This window comes from Mobula hypostoma, chromosome 1 (assembly GCF_963921235.1).
Source record: "Mobula hypostoma chromosome 1, sMobHyp1.1, whole genome shotgun sequence".
NCBI lineage: Eukaryota > Metazoa > Chordata > Chondrichthyes > Myliobatiformes > Myliobatidae > Mobula > Mobula hypostoma.
In genome coordinates this window covers 183,168,439-183,187,027 of record NC_086097.1, presented here as the reverse complement: position 1 = coordinate 183,187,027, position 18,589 = coordinate 183,168,439, and the positions used below count along the sequence as shown (strand labels likewise).

General features: G+C 40.0%; 2 protein-coding genes across 2 annotated transcripts in view; both read left to right on the top strand.

The window, feature by feature from the left end:
* The window catches only part of tmem67 (transmembrane protein 67), a 199,916-nt gene extending 196,648 nt beyond the window's left edge, over window positions 1–3,268 (top strand). The window contains exons 25-26 of the mRNA XM_063051072.1: window positions 1,946–2,088; window positions 3,173–3,268. Coding sequence (XP_062907142.1) covers window positions 1,946–2,088; window positions 3,173–3,253 — 224 coding nt within the window. The 3' untranslated portion in view covers window positions 3,254–3,268. The remainder of the gene's footprint in view (window positions 1–1,945; window positions 2,089–3,172) is intronic.
* A 1,692-nt stretch (window positions 3,269–4,960) lies between these two features.
* Window positions 4,961–18,373, top strand: LOC134342706 (pyruvate dehydrogenase [acetyl-transferring]-phosphatase 1, mitochondrial-like). Its single transcript, XM_063041153.1, has 2 exons — window positions 4,961–5,138; window positions 14,038–18,373. The coding sequence occupies exon 2, from the start codon at window positions 14,086–14,088 to the stop codon at window positions 15,709–15,711; it is 1,626 nt and encodes a 541-aa protein (XP_062897223.1). The 5' UTR covers window positions 4,961–5,138; window positions 14,038–14,085; the 3' UTR covers window positions 15,712–18,373.
* Window positions 18,374–18,589: the final 216 nt, after the last annotated feature.

Here is an 18,589-nt window from a genome sequence, read left to right as displayed (position 1 = left end):
CTAATGATCCAGAAATCGGAAACCCTGTACCCTGCACCACACTCTCAATTACTTATTCATCTGTACTATCATCCTATTCCTGCCCTATCTAGCACTTGAACTGGGATTAATCCAGAGATTACTACCTTAGATGTCCTGCTCTTTAGCCTCTTCCATAATTCCCTATACTCACTGTGCAGGACCTCTTTCCCCTTTCTAGCAATGTCATTGGTGCCAATATGCACCACGACCTCTGGCTGCTGACCCTCTCTTTAGAATCTTCTGCAGCTGCTCTGAGACATTCTGGACCCTAGCACCTGGGAGGCAACACACCATCCTGGCTTCTGTTTCGAGGCCATAGTATCTGCTGTTTCCCACCACCCCCGCCCTCCCCCCCAAGCATCGAGTCTCCTATCACTATCCTTCTCTCTGATTTTGTTCTTCCCTCCTGAGCCTCAGAGCCAGCCACAGTGTCACTGCCCTGGCTGCTGCTGCTGTGCCCTGATAGGTAATCCTTGCGCAGCAGTATCCAAAGGGGTATAGAAGTTGCTGAGGGGAATGGCTACCGGGCAACCCTGCACTGACTACCTACTTACCTTACTTCTCCTGACGATCACCGAAAACCTGCACTCAGTAAGACCACCTCAGTGAAGGTCTCATCTATGAGGTTTGTAGCCTCCAACGTGGTCTAAATACATTCACCTCCAGCTCCAATTCGTTAACCTTGTCAGTCAGGAGCTGAAGTTGGGTGAGTAGATTTCTGCAAATAAAATGAAGTGAGGCATTGTATATTTAACGATTCTCGTAACACATTTTAATGAACCCCAAAACCTACACAACAAAAGCGTGCTCAAAAACTCTTAACGTAAAAATGTCATCACGTCAGACCAGCCTTTTACAATGAAACCCCAACTCAATGTCAGTGGTTGTGAATTATGTACATTTCTCCCAGTTACGTTACCCTACAGGTGCACTTCCTGCGGATGTAGTCATCAAGGAGACCGTTGGGACCCTGAAGTCCCACATCTCACAGTAGGAGCATTTCTCTGAACTACTATGCTGCCTGCTCTTGTTACGCCTCTAACTTCTCAAGCTTAAGTTATAGCCTGCACCTGTTCTCACCAAGCATGCGGAGCCTGAGCCCGGCAACTCCAACAATGGCCGCTATGCTACACCTCTCTTCTTTATGTTGGCTCCTGCCGAGAACCAAAAAAAATCAGTCCATCGCAAATTTCCAAAAAGCTCCAAGCTCTTTCTAAACTTTGTGCAGCCTCACCAATGAACAACCTCTCATGACGATTACAGACCACCAAAAATTTCCACAAGGCCCCGGGCTCTTTTTAAACCTCATTTTCAATTAAGGGAAATCACTAAAGTTGATATAAATTCAAGTAAACATATTCTGAAAAGATTATGCTCAGCAAATAGTTAAAGATACACCTTCTAAAATATAATTAGTGTTTAAGAAAGGTAATGTCCTGAAAAAATTACATTGTGCTTTAATTTATTCATAGAATAGGATTATTTTAAATAAGTAATTTCAAAATAAATCTTTTTGAAGAAGATCATAAAATTCAGATTCTGCCCTTACAAATCTATGCTCTGACCTCTGTGTGACAATCTAAATCATGTTTAAAAGTTCTGATAAAAATGTGCTTTTGTTTCTTCATATGCTCATATATTCATTTGCTCAGCCAGTTTAATGTTTTCATAACTGCTGGATGTCATGGATTGTTTTGAAAAGATTGCTAATAGCAACAGGCTTCAGAAAAGGGGTAGCTCTTGCTACATCTTTGTAAAGAGCTTTTTTCAAGATTAGAAAAGAGTGGTAAAGTTTCATCACATCAGGTTGAATGTGCATAACTTGAAACAAAATAAACCCTCAATTCTTATGGATTCTAAAGTATATGTTAATGACACTATTGACTTACTTTGTGTTGTCACTAAAATAGTTTGTTCTTTGCAGATGAAAACTATTCATTCACTGATGTGCTATACTATGGCAACGAAGGAACACTTCTTATTTTTGATACATTGTTCTTCTGTATTGTGGATTTAGCTGCTCAAAATTTTATTCTTGCTTCCTTTCTAACTTACATACAACAAAAGGTATGTGTGCATTTGTTACTTAGAACACATAAGTAGTGCAAGCAGGAAAAATGTGTGAGTTTATTGTCCTTCTGACAGTTTAGCTATGGCCAAGTGCACTGTGTACTCTACTCCCAAGCTCAGCAAGCCCCAGTAGTTCATTACCAGACCCATTGCTAAGTCTAGTAGTAGAAAGACAAATACATAGCCTTCTCAACAGAACTGCTGGCTGGAGTAAGAATGATTCAGCCCAATGCTTCTGCTAATGACTGTTTATCAGAACCATTCTAATGAAACATTAACAAATTAGTGAAATAACTACATTTTTCACTGCAGATGCTGCCTGATTTGCTAAGAATTCCTGGCATTTTCTGATTTAAACCCACACAACAACAAAATCAGCTCCAATGAGGAGCATGTTTTACATCGCTTACATCATTTTGTTTATTATTATTATGAATGAATGGAACATTGTTCGTTAATATTGAGTAATGGGTGACGAGGATGCTTATACTGGCAGACAAAGAGAAATTTCACCCCTCCTTTATTTTGTACTTTGGAAATGCTCTTCTACATTAGAAGGATTAAGCTTAGCTGTAATGATTTTTATAGTTAGTGAAGATTTGGAGTGCTATTTCCATGATCAGTGATTGTTCCACCATAGTGGTGCAGGAGATTGACCTACTTTTTTGCAATTAATTTTTCTTATCTTTGTTCTGCCCTTTTGAACTAGGGAAATCAAGCAGTGGATCTTTGAGATTGTATTATTGAGTTCCCATCTACTCCTTTTCCATAATATTGTAAAAACTGAACCATATATTACTATAAAGAGGAGGGAAAAATCCTCAAAATGTGGGCTGACAAGGTTCCAAAGAGCAGCTACTACTTGTGAAGTTATTGTCTATATTACCATATTGCAGAGGGGAGAAAGAATCTTAATTTTTTGCTAAGTTATTAGAGAAGTCAGGGGATTGGGACTAAATTGATTTGCTGTTGCAGAAAAATAGGCACAAGCTTGGTGGGTTGAATGGTTTTCTTCTGTGGTATAATCTTCTTTTTTCTATAAATATTCAATAAAATGTTAATATTCCTCTCCAATTCAAAGGTTTTTCAGTTCATTCGAAATGCGATGGGACGCAAGAACTTGGCTGAGAAAGCATTGATTGATGAAAGGTTCCTTCTCTGAAATCACAGAAATTTAACATACATTTGGGAGGATGCACATCCACTCAACTCTAGAATTGAAAACATTTCTTACTCCAGCATAGTTTCACATATTTCCCATTAAACAAGATAAATAAGTTTGCATTTGTTGTGAATACAAACGTATGGTAATGATACTGCTTTTCCAAGTTATCTCTGTTAATGTAACAATGTGATTTTATTAACAATTTGGCATTTGTTTACTAACATATATTTATCAAGTCTTTTTCCCATTCCTTTATCTTTCCTCAAATCTTATCTCAAGCAATATTCTGCTACATAATTGGTAGGTGGGTTATTTTTGTCCCTGTTGTTCTATAATTAAGCCCCTGGAGGGGCTTTAATGTAACATTTAGTGGTGTTTTCTCTTCCCTTGGAAAATGCTTAGCTTCTGCTCTTTCATGCTTCTAAACCACATTAGAACATCAGTACAAATGTGTGAATCAAATTTACATTTTGAATCTTAAGGGCGATATTGAAAAACGTTTATAATTGTTGTCTTTCAACCAATCTTGTTTTTGCAATTAAATAATTTTCAAAGAAGTTTATAGTTTGTGTATCCCATTATGTATAGATTCAAAAGAGGATTGTAATATTCTGAGGTATTTTTGATAATTTAGTTTTGGAGCAGGGTACTCACTGGGACACAAATATATCAAATATTGGTAAAAGGAGCAAAGGTGCCTATGCCATTTTTGTTGTGATAAATAATACCACCAGTCCAGTCTGCAATCTCTCATTGATCTCTGGCACGAGGGTGCAAAATAACTGAGCTAAAGATGTCTGACTCTTGGTTTGATGTAGGCCAATTAAAACTGATGTGTTCTGTTATGTCTGGCTGATACATAAAAGAATTTCTCGGTCGGGTCACTTTACAAGCCGTATCTATTGAGCGGACTCCTGTGGACAAGCAACCTGTGCTCTGTCAGCAGTACTGTTTGTTTCCATTGGCTGTCCTTTTAATTTCAAAATTGATACTACTTGTAATTTATATTTTTTTAAAAAGACTGATTTATATCAATGCACATAATTTCTGAATGACTCACCAAGTCTGACAATTTCTAAGAATTTTTATTTTATTTGCATAGTGGCAGAGCTTGAACTCACTTTGTGTCAGAAACTGAAGAGGCAGCACACCATCTAGTAAAATACAGAGGTTATAAATGTGGCAGAATATGTTGTGGGTAGATGACAGAAGAAACAAAAAGCAAATACATTCCCTGTAGGTAGCATGCAGTGCTGAATAACTTTACTGGTTCATTTGATGAATGGAGCATTTAGCTGGAGGGGCACCAGAAGTAGTACAAGTCAGCAAATCAAGAGACATTTTTGCAGAAATTTCCCTTTGGCAAATAAATATATGCGGTAACAGTCAGGATAAATAGTAATTCATCTGTCTGGTCCAGAAGGAACCTTGGCTAATGCTGTCAGATCGAAAACTCTGGTGATCATAGTTTTCTGATATCTGAACATCCCTTAAAACGTTAAGATATACAAAATTCTGAGCGGGATTAATATGAAGAGATTGTTTATCCTAATTGAGAAGTCCAGAAGCGAGTGACACTGGGAATCTAACTGATTAGGGGATATAAATCGCGGCAACCCGCTTCCGACGGGCACGCTCAGCGAGAGCACAGCGGCAGGGTTCAGATCAGAGGCGCGGTCGGCTATTAGCCAATAGGAACTTCCACGACGCCTCATGTCATTCCAGCCCGGCCCCCGTAGCAACCAATCAGAACGCGGCAGAAGGGCTGGTGTCAATGTCAAACGGTCGCGAGGAGCTCTGGGTGGAAGTCAGGTACTTCAGTTCGCGGGACCTCCCCCGGGACCGAGGACGAAGGACGAGGGTCAGCGCCAGCGCCGCCCAGGTTGGTGCCGGTTGTCCGTGACGTCCAGCAGGCTGGGTTTGGTTGTGTCGGTCAGGCTGGGTTCTAGTACACGGTGAGGTGGCGCCTCATCCACCTTTCAGTCAGCCGTCTGTCTGTACCGAGGGCTGGATGGGCGGGCACCCATAACCTGTCTTGCCTGTGAGCCGGCGAAGTTACTGCGCGGTGCCGGTGCCGGTGCGCGGCAAGAACTATCTTCCAGCCGGAAGCGTTTGAAACAAGTTGACCGGAAGCGGCGCTCTTGGCGCTCCGAAGGTTCGGTGTGAATCTACAAATGCTGCTGACGACTCTTCGTCAAAATATCCCTGCGATTGAAATAGTGTGAGATGCAGACTAGCAGTGCGGGAGGAACAGTTAATGGCTCGGGTTGAACAAAGAAATGACCCAACCAATTCCCCTCCTCTGTCTGGCAGAACTCGTCCTCGCCCTCAACAATTTTTTCCTTCGGATCCTCCCACTTTGTATGGACTCGAAGGGTAACCATGGGCACCTGCGTGGGCCCCAACTATGCCTACCTTTTCTTTGGCTACGTAGATCAATTCATGTTCTAAGCCTTCCCTGGTGATGCTCCCCAGCTCTTCCTTCGCTACATTGACAATTGCATTGGTGCTGCTTCATGTACTCATGCTAAGATCGTCAATTTCATCAACTTTGTCTCCAGCTTCCACCTGCCCTTATATTCACTTGGTCCATTCTGACACTTCCTTCGCCTTTCTCTCTGGAGACCAAACTGTCAACCAGCATCTTTTATAAACCTACCAATTCCCGTGGCTATCTTGACTGTACCTCTTCCCACTCTGTTTCCTGTAAAAATGCGATATCTACTTCTCAGTTCCTTTGTCTCAGCTGCATCTTCTCAGGATGAGGTTTTCCCTTCCTCCACATTTGATGCTGCCCTCACCCGTATTTCATACATTTTCTGGATATCTTCCAGTTGCCTTAACAGGGATAGAGTTCTTCTTGTCCTCATCCACCACCCCATGAGCCTCTGCATCCATGCATCAGTCTCCACAACTTCTGCCACTTTTCAATGGGATGTTATCTCCAAATGCATCTTTGCCTCCACCCCCACTCTGCTTTCTGCTGGTTTGGCTCCCTCCGTGATTTCCTTGTCCAGTCATTCCTCACCACTAATCTCCCTCCTGGCATTGTCCATTTACCTCCAAGCAGTCCTTCCAGGTGAGGCAACACTTCTCTGCGAATCTGTTGGTGCCATCTGTTGTATCCGGTGTTCCTGATGCAGCCTCCTCTAGATCGGTGAGACCCGACATAAATTGGGACCCTGCTTTGTTGAGCACCTCTGCGCCATCTTCCAAAAACAGAATTTCCTGGTGGAGAACCATTTTCATTCTTATCCCCATTCACTTTCTGCCATGTCAGTACATGGCCTCCTCCTGTGCCAGCTATCATCTAGCTGGTTCTCCTTCCCCACCCCACCTTTTTGTTTTGGTGTCTTCTCCCTTCCTTTCCAGTCCTGAAGAAGAGTCTCAGCCTGAAACATCATTTCGATAGAGGCTACCTGCCCTGCCATTCAATGTGATCATAATTGATTGGCCCAGGTCTTCTCATCTGTACTTCTGTGTCAGTTCTCCATAGCTCTTAATAACCTGGTCTTTCAAAAATATATTTTCCTCTTTGAATATCCCGAGTGATTTTGTCTCCACAACCTACCCATGACAGAGAATTCCAGTGATCCATAATTTCAGTTTTAAATGCCATTCCTCTCACCTGATAACTTTGCCCCTTATTTGAGATTATTCCCCCAGTCTCGACAGGTTAGCTAGTTATACAATTGATGTTCTTATATGTTCTAGTAAGATCATCCTTGTTCTTATAAACGCTAAAGAATATAGGTTGGATTTCTTTAGTCATTGATGAAAGGACAACCCTCTGTCCTAGGAATTAGTCTGGTCATTCTTTTTTGGAATATGACCAACACTATATACCTTTTTCTAAATTGGTATACTGGAACTGTGCACAACACTACACTGAAAATTGTTGGAACTTCATTAGATATGCTGATTTTAATATCTACTAAACATGATATTCATAGTAGGAGAATGTTCAAAGTTCAAAATAAATGTTTTGTCAAAGGACGTACAGTTCCCCCCTTGGAAGTTCTCATGTTTTATTGCTTTACAACATTGAATCACAGTGGATTTAATTTGGTTTGTTTTTGACACTGATCAACAGAAAAACCCTTTCATGTCAAAGTAAAAACATCTCTACAAAGTGATCTAAATTAATTACAGATAGAAAATACAAAATAATTGATGCATCAGTATTCACCCCTTTAATATGACACACAGATCATCTCTGGTGCAGCTAATTGGTTTTAGAAGTCACATAATTGGTTAAATGGGGATCACCTGCGTGCAGTCAATGTGTTTCAATTGATTGTAGTAAATTACACATGTATCTAGAAGGTCCATCTACTGGTGAGTCAGTATCCTGGCAAAAACTACACCATGAAGATAGAAGAACACTCCAAGCAACTCTATGAAAGGGTTATTGAAAAGCATGTCAGAAGATGGATACAAGCACATTTCCTAGTCGCTGAATATCCCTTGAAGTGCAGTCAATCATCAAGAATATGACACAGCTGTAAATCTGCCTAGAGCAGGGTGTTCTCAAAATCTGAGTGACTATGCAAGAAGGGGACTAGTGAGGGAGGCCACCAAGAGACCTATGACAAGTCTGGAGGAGTTACAACCTTCAGTGGCTAAGATGGGAGAGACTGCACCTGCAACAACTGTTGCCTGGGTGCCTCACCAGTTGCAGCTTTATGAGAGAGTGGCAAAGAGAAAGCCACTGTTGGGGAAAAAATCTCACATGAAATCTTGGCTAGAGTTTGCAAGAAAGTATGTGGGAGACTCTGAAGTCAGCTGGAAGAACATTCTGTGGTCTGATGAAAATTTGTTTTCCAGCAAGACAATGACCCCAAACAAAGCCAAAGCTACACAGGAATGGCTTAAAAACACTAAAGTTAATGTCCTGGAGTGGCCAAGTCAGAGTCCAGACCTCAATCTAATTGAGAATTTGTGACTGTACAGTACTTGAAAAGAACTATTCACTCATGATCCCCATAGAATCTGACTGAGCTTGAGCAGTTTTGTAAAGAATGAGGAAAAATTACAGTATCCAGATGTGCAAAGCTGATAGAGACTTATCCACACAGACTCAAGGCTGTAATTGCTGCCAAAGGTGCATCTACTAAATACTGACTTGAAGAGTTGAATACTTGTGCAATCAATTATTTTGTGATTTATATTTGAAATTAATTTAGATCACTTAGTGGAGATCGAACTTAGATCACTTAGTGCAGTGGTCCCCAACCTCCAGGCCGCGGACCAATACATTGCTGCGAAGAATGCAGCAGTGCCGCGTAGTCAGAACGCACCCGAACATCTTTATGAAAAAAGCTGAAATAAACAAGCTAATTAATTAGGTGCTGCCTGGTACGTAAATATTGGCCCAGATCAGAGATGATTGCGGATTGGGGACCACTGACCTAGTGGATATCTGTTAGTGGAGAGCCTCTTTCTGTTGATCAGTCTCCCAAAAAAAGCCAAATTTGATCCGCACTAATTCGATGTTGTCAAACAATAAAAAATGAAAACTTACTGGGGGGGCGGGGGGGGTTACTTTTTATAGGCACTGTATCTGTCACCATAAACTGCCCTGAGACTCATTTTCTTGCGGAATTACCAAAAAAACACAATGGAATCGATGAAGTTTAAACATCAAAAGTGGAATAGTGCTGTGCTTTTTTTTTACTGAGCAATAAAATCAATTTGTTTTCCTTGAATATGAACTTCTTTTTGAGGATACTCTTTTAAAACCAAATTGCCTTTCTTAAATGCAAAATGTTTTTCATAAATAAGTGAGACAGCAATATGTACATACACCAAAGAACTGCTAATTCACAAAGCAGTAAAAAGTAATGCTGTAGGGAATGTCAGTGGCACACCATGTCTCTGCTGCTTGGTAGGATCACTATGTGAATGCAAAGGAGACAGATTGTTCCATATAAAACATATAGCTGATCTATTTTCTTAAACCAATAGTCATGTACAAATAATTGATGAGGACCGATAAATCTATGGTCATCTTTCAGATCTTCACAATCTCTCTGCAGATTTTAGTGAGGAGCAGCTTCTGGACTGTTTTGTGCTGGATTCTGATCCAAACAGGACTCCATTTCTTTGTTAGACTTGATTGAATGTGGTACTTCACTTGCTGAAGTCTGCACTGGATCCATCAGATCTGGCATCGTATTGTGGGGAGAGAGAGAGAGAGAGAGAGAGAGAGAGAAACAGTTAATGTTGGGAATCGTGACTGGATTGACCACTTCTGACCAGTTAAGCTTAAGTAAGTTCTAGATTTCCACACATACACTCAAACAAGAGTCTGAGACTTACTTTGTAACAAATTTCCCTCACCTGCCTTGCTGCTTTCCACATCTGAGGCCAGTCTTTCTAGAATTTCCCAGGCAAGACCTAACATAGAATCTGAGACTTTGAAGATTTCAGTGCATGTGTGGATCTTTGAATTAGGATGTAAAGCAGAAGTTGTTTTAATTATTTCACTTTACTTCCTGATTATATCTGGATGTACAATGGATTCCGGTTAATTGATCCATTGATTAATCAAGGTAGCCGCTTATTTGGGACGACTCTAAAAGAACAAAAACTAATAAGAAAATAGCCAAGTTTCCCTTTGTTTATTTGGAATATTGTGCCACTTAATCTGGTCTTGCAACTATTGCCAAACAGTTTCTAACTGGCGTCAATCGCGTAAACTTGTACGGACATTAGGTACTACACTGTGCTTAGAGTGAACAGTTTTTAAATAGTGTCGATTGTATTCAAACAGCAGTGAATTTTGTCACTGATAGTTGGTGAGAAATAAGCAGTAAGACTATTTAGAATTGTTTTGCTTACTACAGTTTCAAGCATTCAGGCTTGGCGATGTCAGAAATGGCCGGGAGTGAAAATGAAACGATTTCACTACTTCAAGTTAGGATCTACAAAGAATTTGGAGGTATCGACAATCATCTTGAATGTTACACTGAAGATTTGAAGTGAAGATTTGAAGGATGCAGTTGTTGAAAGCATTATGTGAAGGCAGACCATTATCTGCACTAGGTGTCTGCGCTAATTTTGTTCATTTACAATCAACCAAAACAACATGGCAGTGTGTTGGTTGTCTGTTGTATCCACAAGGACAGTAAAACAGTTAAAGTGGAAAAGCTATTGCACTTACTTCCACTCTCTTGACCTCGGAGGTCTGAGTCCGGTGGTATGAATAGTCCTCACAAACTGAGGTCTTCCTTAGTTGCAATGGTCAACCATGTCTTCTTCTGTGCCTTAACATGCCCTGTGCTCTCCAAGAGGCGCTGAAAAACCACCTTCTTGGCCATGGATCTCACTGTTGATCTCATCTGCCCAGCCCACCAGAGCTGACTTCACATGCTGGGACAGGCATGCCCCTACTTCACTGGGATATGAAGCCCACCGACTATAGTCACCTGGTTTAGCCTGCCGGTCAAAGCAGTTTACCAGGGTGTGGCCACTGTTGCACGCAAACAGATACTTGGAGCTATAGTGAGAGCTGAGTGTCCGGTGGGAGCCAAAGATGAGTGAGCTACCCCAGAATGGACACAACTAGCCCCTTTACCAGAGGTGCAATACCTCCCTGGACACCCATACATGGCAGCGTACACCTGAATTCCTCTGTCGATAACTATTAGGAACTAATACGCAGTTTTATAGTACTGTAATAGAATTGGTAGTATTCAAATTTGTTCTGTATTTCAATTAAATACATAAATTGATACTAAGTTAAATGGTAGTTTGTCTTTGTAATTCCTTATTTTCTATTTCTGTGAAATTTGCGCTAATTGGGGCAGCTACTTAATTGGCCCAGATTATACTGGTCCCTATATGACCCAATTAACCAAAATCCAATGTATTTATGTATTTTGGTTAACATTTTAGCTTTAAAAGGTTTTTTTTTATTTCCCTCAAATTTAACTGTTGGTTTCTGTGCTCACTACCTCAGTGAAGCAGCCAGTATAATCAAAGACCCCACTCATCCTGGCGATTCTCTCAGGACTGATGAAAGGTGTCAGCCTGAAACATTGACTGTTTACTCTTTTCCATAGATGCTGCCTGGCCTGCTGAGTTCCTCCAGCATTTTGTGTGTATTACTTTGATTCCCAGCATCCGCCGGTTTTCTTGTGTGTATGAACAGTATGTAAGACAAGCTTTTTCCTCGTATCTCAGTACATGTGACGATAATAAACCAGTGACAACACCAATAATGTCTCTGGAAGTCAGATATAGTGAAATTGTTGCAGCTGTAAGGAGTCACATTGCAACGCTGCCTTTGTCCTATGACTACAACTGTTAGTGATACGTAATATTGTATGAGATTGCCGCCCATACAGCTTCCTCAATTGCACTTCATAGGATATTCATCTCTTTCTCAGAATCAATCTTATAAATCTGAATTGCATTATCTCCAAGGCTTAGAGTATCCTTAAAGTATAGGGACCAAAATCGCACGTACTGTCCGTCTTTCATTCTTCTAAATTCTGCATGAATAGAACTATTCCCCTGGAATTATTCTGGTAAACTTTTGTTGTAATTGTCAAAGACAAGTTTTTATTTTCTTAAGTAAAGGAAATCAGGCTTGATGATATTTTAAGAAATAAGTTTAAAAAATGTACAGGGTACAATGGAAAACTGTTTTATATACAATCCAAATAGATAATTTCATAGCCATAAGACATTGGAGCTGAATTAGGCCATTCGGCCCACTGAGTCTCTCCATCATGCCTGATTTATTATGCTGCCTGCTTCCCATACCCTTTGATGTTCTGACTAATCAAGAACCTATCATCTTCCGCTTTAAATATACCCAATGATTTGGCCTTCACAGTTGTCTGTGGCAATGAATTTCACACATTCAGCACCATCTGGTTAAAGAAATTCTTCCTCATCTCTGTTCTAAATGGCCGTAGACTCACCCAGAATAGGAAACATCCTCTCCACATCCGCTCTATCTAGGCCTTTCAATATTCAATAGGTTTAAGTGAGATTTCCCCCTCCCCCCATTCTTCTGAACTCCAGTGAGAACAGGCCCAGAGCCACCAAACACTCATTGTACGTTAATCCTTTCATCCCCGAAACCTATTCCAATGCCAGCACAACTTTTTTTCAGATAAGGGGATCAAAGTTGCTCACAATATTCCAAATGCAGACTGACCAACAGCATATAAAGCTTCAGCATCACATCCTTATTCTTAGATTCTCGTCCTCTCGAACTGAATGCTCACATTGCATTTGCCTTCCTTACCACCTACTCAACCTGCAAGTTAATCTTTAGGGAATCCTGCACAAGAACTCCTATGTCTCTTTCCACCTCTGATCTTTCAATTTTCTCAACATTTAGAAAACAGTCTGACTTTATTCCTTCTACCAAAGTGCATGACCATGTACTTCCCTACACTATATTCATCTGTAAATTCTTGGCCCAGCCACCCAATCTTTCCGCAGACTCCCTGCTTCTTCAACACTACCTGCTCCTCCATCTGTCTTTGTATCATCTGCAAACCTGGCCACAAAGCCATTAATTCCTTCATCCACATTGTTGACATATAGTGTAAAAAGAATCACCGACCCCTGAGGAACACCACTAGTCACCAGCAGACTACCAGAAAAGTCTCCCTTTATTCCCAGTCTGTCTCTTGATAGTTAGCCATGCTAGGACCTTTGCTGCAGTACCATGGGCTCTTGTTAAGCAGCTTCATGTGCGGCAGTTTGTCAGTAGCCTTGTGAACATCCAAGTAAACAACATCCACCAACTCTCCTTTGTTTATCGTGCCTGTTACTTTCTCAAAGATTTCCAAATGATTTGTCAGGTAAGATTTCCCCTTAAGCAAATCATGCTTCCTTTGGCCTATCTTATCATGAGCCGCCAAGTACCCTAAAACCTCATCCTTAATAATGGATTACCACATCTTCCCAGACACTGAAGTCAGGCAAACTGGACTATATTTTCCTTTCTTCTGCCTCATGCTGTTCTTAAAAAGTGGAGTGACATTTGCAATTTTCCAGTCCTCCGGAACCATGCCAGGAACTAGTGGTTCTAAATAGGTCATTACTAACGCCTCCACTATCTCTTCAGCTACGTCTTTCAGAACCCTGGGGTGTTGACCATCTGGTCCAAGTGAGTTATCTATGTACAGATCTTTCAGTTTCCCAAGCACTATTGGTGTAAACTTGACATTAACCCTAAACACAAAAGATTCTGTAGATGCTGGAAATCTTGAACAACACACACAAAATGTTAGAGGAACTCAGCGAGTCAGGCAGCATCTATGGAGGGGAATAAACAATCAACATTTTGGGGCAAGACCCTTCAATAGGGCTGGAAATGAAGCGGGCAGAAGGTAGGGAGAGGGGAAGAAGTATAAACTGGAGGCCTGGAGAGGGGTAGGTGCGTGGGTGGACAAGGAGGATTGAAGGAAGAAGACAGAAGGGGATGGGTGGAAGAAGTAAAGGGCTGAAGAAAAAATCTAATAGGAGAGGACAGGGAGTGTGCTGAAATCAACTCTTTAATGCTTTCACAGGATCTTCTATATTTCAACGATATCACTCTTTGCTTTCCTACACTTCAAAGAAAATAGAACTATCTTTTGTATTGATGGTATATATTGATTTCCAATTGTTTTGCAATACTTGGGACTTTCCAACAAATGTAAAAATACTTTCTAGGGTAATGGATTTAAAAACTATATAATGAGTATTTTTACTCTTGCACAAGAGTTTGTGTGGGATACAATAAAGGAATAATTTTTGTGTTTTTTAAATAGGAAATGCTGGAAGGTCTATCTTCTTGTGTTCCAACATAACCTGATGAAATGTTGGTGACAATGCAAGTAGTGTATTCAGCACTTCGAAATGGAGAGAGACGTATGGTCTGTGCCACAGTTCGCCACCGCTGTAGCTTTGAAAACTGCCTGTCTACTAAAGCTGATCAACACACAACAGGCAGATACTTCATAAAGACTTTACCAACTCCCTTACTTGGATCACACAGGCCAGTAGTGTTATTTGGTCATCTCCATCTGAGGAATTACAGGACCACAGTTGTTCAGCCTTACAGCCTTACCCCTCCTCAGGTTAACAGCATCTTGAAGGCAAATGAATTCAGTTTTAAAGTACCGGAATTTGATGGGAAAAATGTTAGTTCTGTTCTAGGGTTTGACACTAACCAGTTACCATCCAATTCTCCAGTTGAAGATCGAAGATGTGCTGCTACATGTTTGCAGACTCGGGGAATGCTGTTGGGCGTTGTTGATGGTCATGCAGGCTGTGCTTGTGCACAGGGAGTCAGCGAGCGACTCTTCTACTATATTGCTGTTTCTTTGTTAAGTCATGAGACCTTGTTGGAAATAGAGAATGCAGTGGATAATGGCCGCGTTGTACTGCCACTTTTACAATGGCACAAACATCCTAATGATTACTTCAGTAAAGAGGCTTCAAAAATGTACTTTGAAAGCTTAAGAACCTATTGGCAAGAGTTAATTGATCTCCATACAGAGGAGACAGCTGACACCATGGAAGCACTGATAAATTCGTTCAAAAGGCTGGATAATGATATTTCATTAGAAGCTCAAGTGCGTAGTGATAACTCGCATCTCAATTATTGGCAGTTACAAGTGGCATTTTCTGGCGCCACTGCTTGTGTTGCACATATAGATGGTGTAGATTTGCATATTGCTAATACTGGTGACAGCAGAGCAGTGCTTGGTGTTCAAGAAGAAGATGGAACCTGGTCTGCAGTCACACTGTCCAATGACCATAATGCACAGAATAAAAGTGAGGTTGAAAGAGTTAAATCTGAACACCCAAAATCTGAAGCAAAAACTGTTGTTAAACAGGAACGTTTACTTGGTTTGCTAATGCCATTTAGAGCTTTTGGTGACGTTAAGTTCAAATGGAGCATTGAGCTGCAAAAGCGAGTACTTGAGTCTGGTCCAGAGCTATTACATGAAAACGAATGTACAAAATTTATTCCGCCCAATTATTACACTCCCCCATATCTAACAGCTCAGCCTGAAGTCACTTACCATAAATTAAGGCCTCAGGATAAGTTCCTTGTGTTAGCCACAGATGGGCTGTGGGAAATATTACATAGACAGGAAGTTGTAAGAATAGTTGGGGAACATCTAACTGGTGTCCATCTTCAGCAGCCTATTACTGTTGGGGGTTACAAAGTGACAGTTGGTCAGATGCATGAATTGTTAATGGAGAGAAGAGCTCGTATTTCATCTACATTTGAGGATCAGAATTCTGCAACTCATCTTATACGGTATGCAGTAGGTCACAATGAGTTTGGGGCAATCGATCATGCGCGATTATCGAAAATGCTTAGTCTTCCTGAAGATCTGGCACGAATGTACAGAGATGATATAACCGTGACAGTAGTGCAGTTTAATTCTCATGTTATAAATACACATTACAAGCATAATTCAGAAAACTAAAATTCATGCTGGGAAGTGTTCAAATGCGAAAGGTGGTTGAAGAATTATAGAATGATAGTACTTTTAGTTTAAGATTAGGTCATTATGACTACTTAGTCTCCAGAACCCAGATCTGAATATTGACAGCTCAAATTTAATAATTTAAAACAAAAGTAATGGAAGTAAAATCTAGGTAGGTATACACTGATTTGTAATTTATTAAACACTTAGCCATGTATGAAGTGGAAATTAGTCTGAAGGCAACCAAGTACAATGCAATTCAAATTGAAGTCATGTCTGTAGCGTGAAAGAGATACTGTAACATTATACTGACTGTAAATATATTGCTACCCACACTGCATAAAAATTGGTATGGAGAGTAGAAATGGAGGAGTTAAAGTTTGTGCTTGTTTTGTATTTCAGATGCTTTGCTTTGTTGATTTGAATTTAAGTATAAATACAGGATGGCTCAAAACAGTCACTTTGAAGTTTTAAACTTTTAGAAATAATTGTTGATGCCATCTTAAGTTGTTTCTTTAAGAATTCAGTCAAATAGCTTTCGGTAGGTCTATCAAAGACAACCATTTTTCTTGTAAGAAAATTTATAATATCCACTGAAATGCTTGTTGGAAGGTTTGTGTGATTTTAACTTTATAAATACATATTAGAAAAAAAATTGTCCTTTCAAACTCATATCCAAAGGTTTATCCTGAGCTTACAGTTAAGAGAAGAGGGTTTCTAAATATTGCTTTATGTACTGTAATTTTTGTTTCCTTGGCATGCACAGGATATTTTAGTTATTAAATATTTAGCTGTTGGAATATTTATTATAAAGCTACTGAAATGTATTTAAAAAGTTTTTTTTTGTTTTGAGGAAATAATTATGAAAACAAACTGCAGCAAAGCTGCAACCCTGTTTTCAGTAGATGTATTTGGTACACATGTTTGCATCTTGTTGCATGAGTTGCTCTGGATTAAATCTAATTATCTATTTCTTATGGAAAAGACCTTAAGGACTGCATGATTGGACCTTTCTTTGCCATAGCTATTGTTACAAATAACAAGTGGAAAAAAAAAAATTATTTATGTAGTAACCCCACTAAAATGTAATGGTCTCTCTGTGGACTGACCTTCCCAACCTGGCTTCACATTGTCTAGCGTTGAATTTGAATGCACGTGATACATGACCACTTCGCGCATCTGTGGCTTATTGAGAAAATAAAATTTTTCAATGATTGGCAAGTTTAGGATAAGGGAGCGTGTTTTAACACTTAGAACCAGTGTAGGAGAATTCGAAATAAATTTTTCACAAAGAGCAACGGAAGTGTTTTGGAACACTTCTACAAATATTAATTGGTGCTCACTTGTTGATTTGTAAATATGAATTTGATAGCTTTGTAAAGCAGTGCTAATGGTGAAATTGGTTATGTTATGTTGTTTGTTATTATTTTGAGAAATTATTGAACATTAATTAATAAAACTGTAGTATTGCAGTGCTAACAAGGCAAATCAATCAAAATTCACTCACAGATTACATAGATAGTGATGACGATTCATCCCAGTGAACTAACATACCTACACACAGTTAACCTGGCATCTTTCCATTAGTGTTCTCTCATCAAAACAATTGGTTCTTAAGCAAATCACAAAGTTTGCTTTTGCTATTGCATGCCAATTTCACACTGGTTTTTCACACTGTTGACCTGTCTCTCTGATTTCCCTCCAACGAACTCACTTTCAAGGCAAAATAAATCATTAATTCCACTCCCTCCCTCATGTCATCTTCTGTCTATTATAATATAGTTCAGTATTCTGTTTGCTATTATGTTTAGCCTTTTGCTACAGAGAAACCTCAGTGCTGGGCAGAGCTGTGTAATCAAGAAAAGAGAAGACAGCAGCTTCCATCACTCCCAGTGGAAGGTAACGAAAAGACCATCGGATCTGAGCTGTCGCCAGCAATGGCCTGTATTCACAATGCCAGACGACACACAGCACTCAGATCCATTCCTCATTGCTGGCCTCCACTTCCCCAATGTCAGTCTTTTCAGACTACTGTGCCTTTACACCGAGCATTTTGTTGCCTCAGAAGTGCCAACAGAGGGCAGGGATTCACGCCAGGTTTCTAGCACAGCAGCTATAATGATTCCTTTTAACATCTGTTCTGATAGGTGTTCCACAAGTGCACCCCTCCTAAAGAATTAAAACACAGATTTCTTTGTTTCTTTATGAATTTGCCAGCAGTTAATTTGAGAAAAGTGAACCATTCTCTTCTAACTACGATCATCATGAATTGCAGGTATTAGCGTATTGTCTTAAAAAACTAATTTCAAATTGAACTGCAACAAAATAATTCCTGTAAAAGCTCCACCGATATTGATTATGCAGCAATGTATCATTCACAGAAGACAATATTCATTGACTAGCTCGTGACTGAAGTCATGAGCTGCTATAGTACTGTGGAGATACGGGACTGCTGCTGCTGGAATCTGGAGCGACGCACAAACCACTGGAGGAACTCAACAGATCATATAGCATCTACATTGGGAAATGGACAGTCAATATTTTGGGTTGAGACCCTTCATCTGGACAGCAAATGTGACTTGTTTTTACCCAGATTCCATTCCATCATTTTAGTCTGCCATCAATAATGATTTATCTTGTAAGAATATTGAATGAATGAAAACATGCAATTAAGACCGAGCAATTGATTTATTATCCCTCTCAATTCAGTTCTCCTGCCTTCTCCCCTTAACCTTTGAAGCCGTGATTAATCAAAAAGCTATCAACTTCCACGTTAAATATACCTAATAAACTGGCCTGCACAGCTGCCTGTGGCATTGTATTCCACAGATTCACCACCCTCTGCCTAAATAAAATTTTTCTCATTTCTGTTCTAAAT

What these genes read in the sequence shown, in the direction of transcription:
- LOC134342706 (XM_063041153.1), top strand. Translation starts at nt 14,086, where the DNA reads ATGTTGGTGACAATGCAAGTAGTGTATTCAGCACTTCGAAATGGAGAG.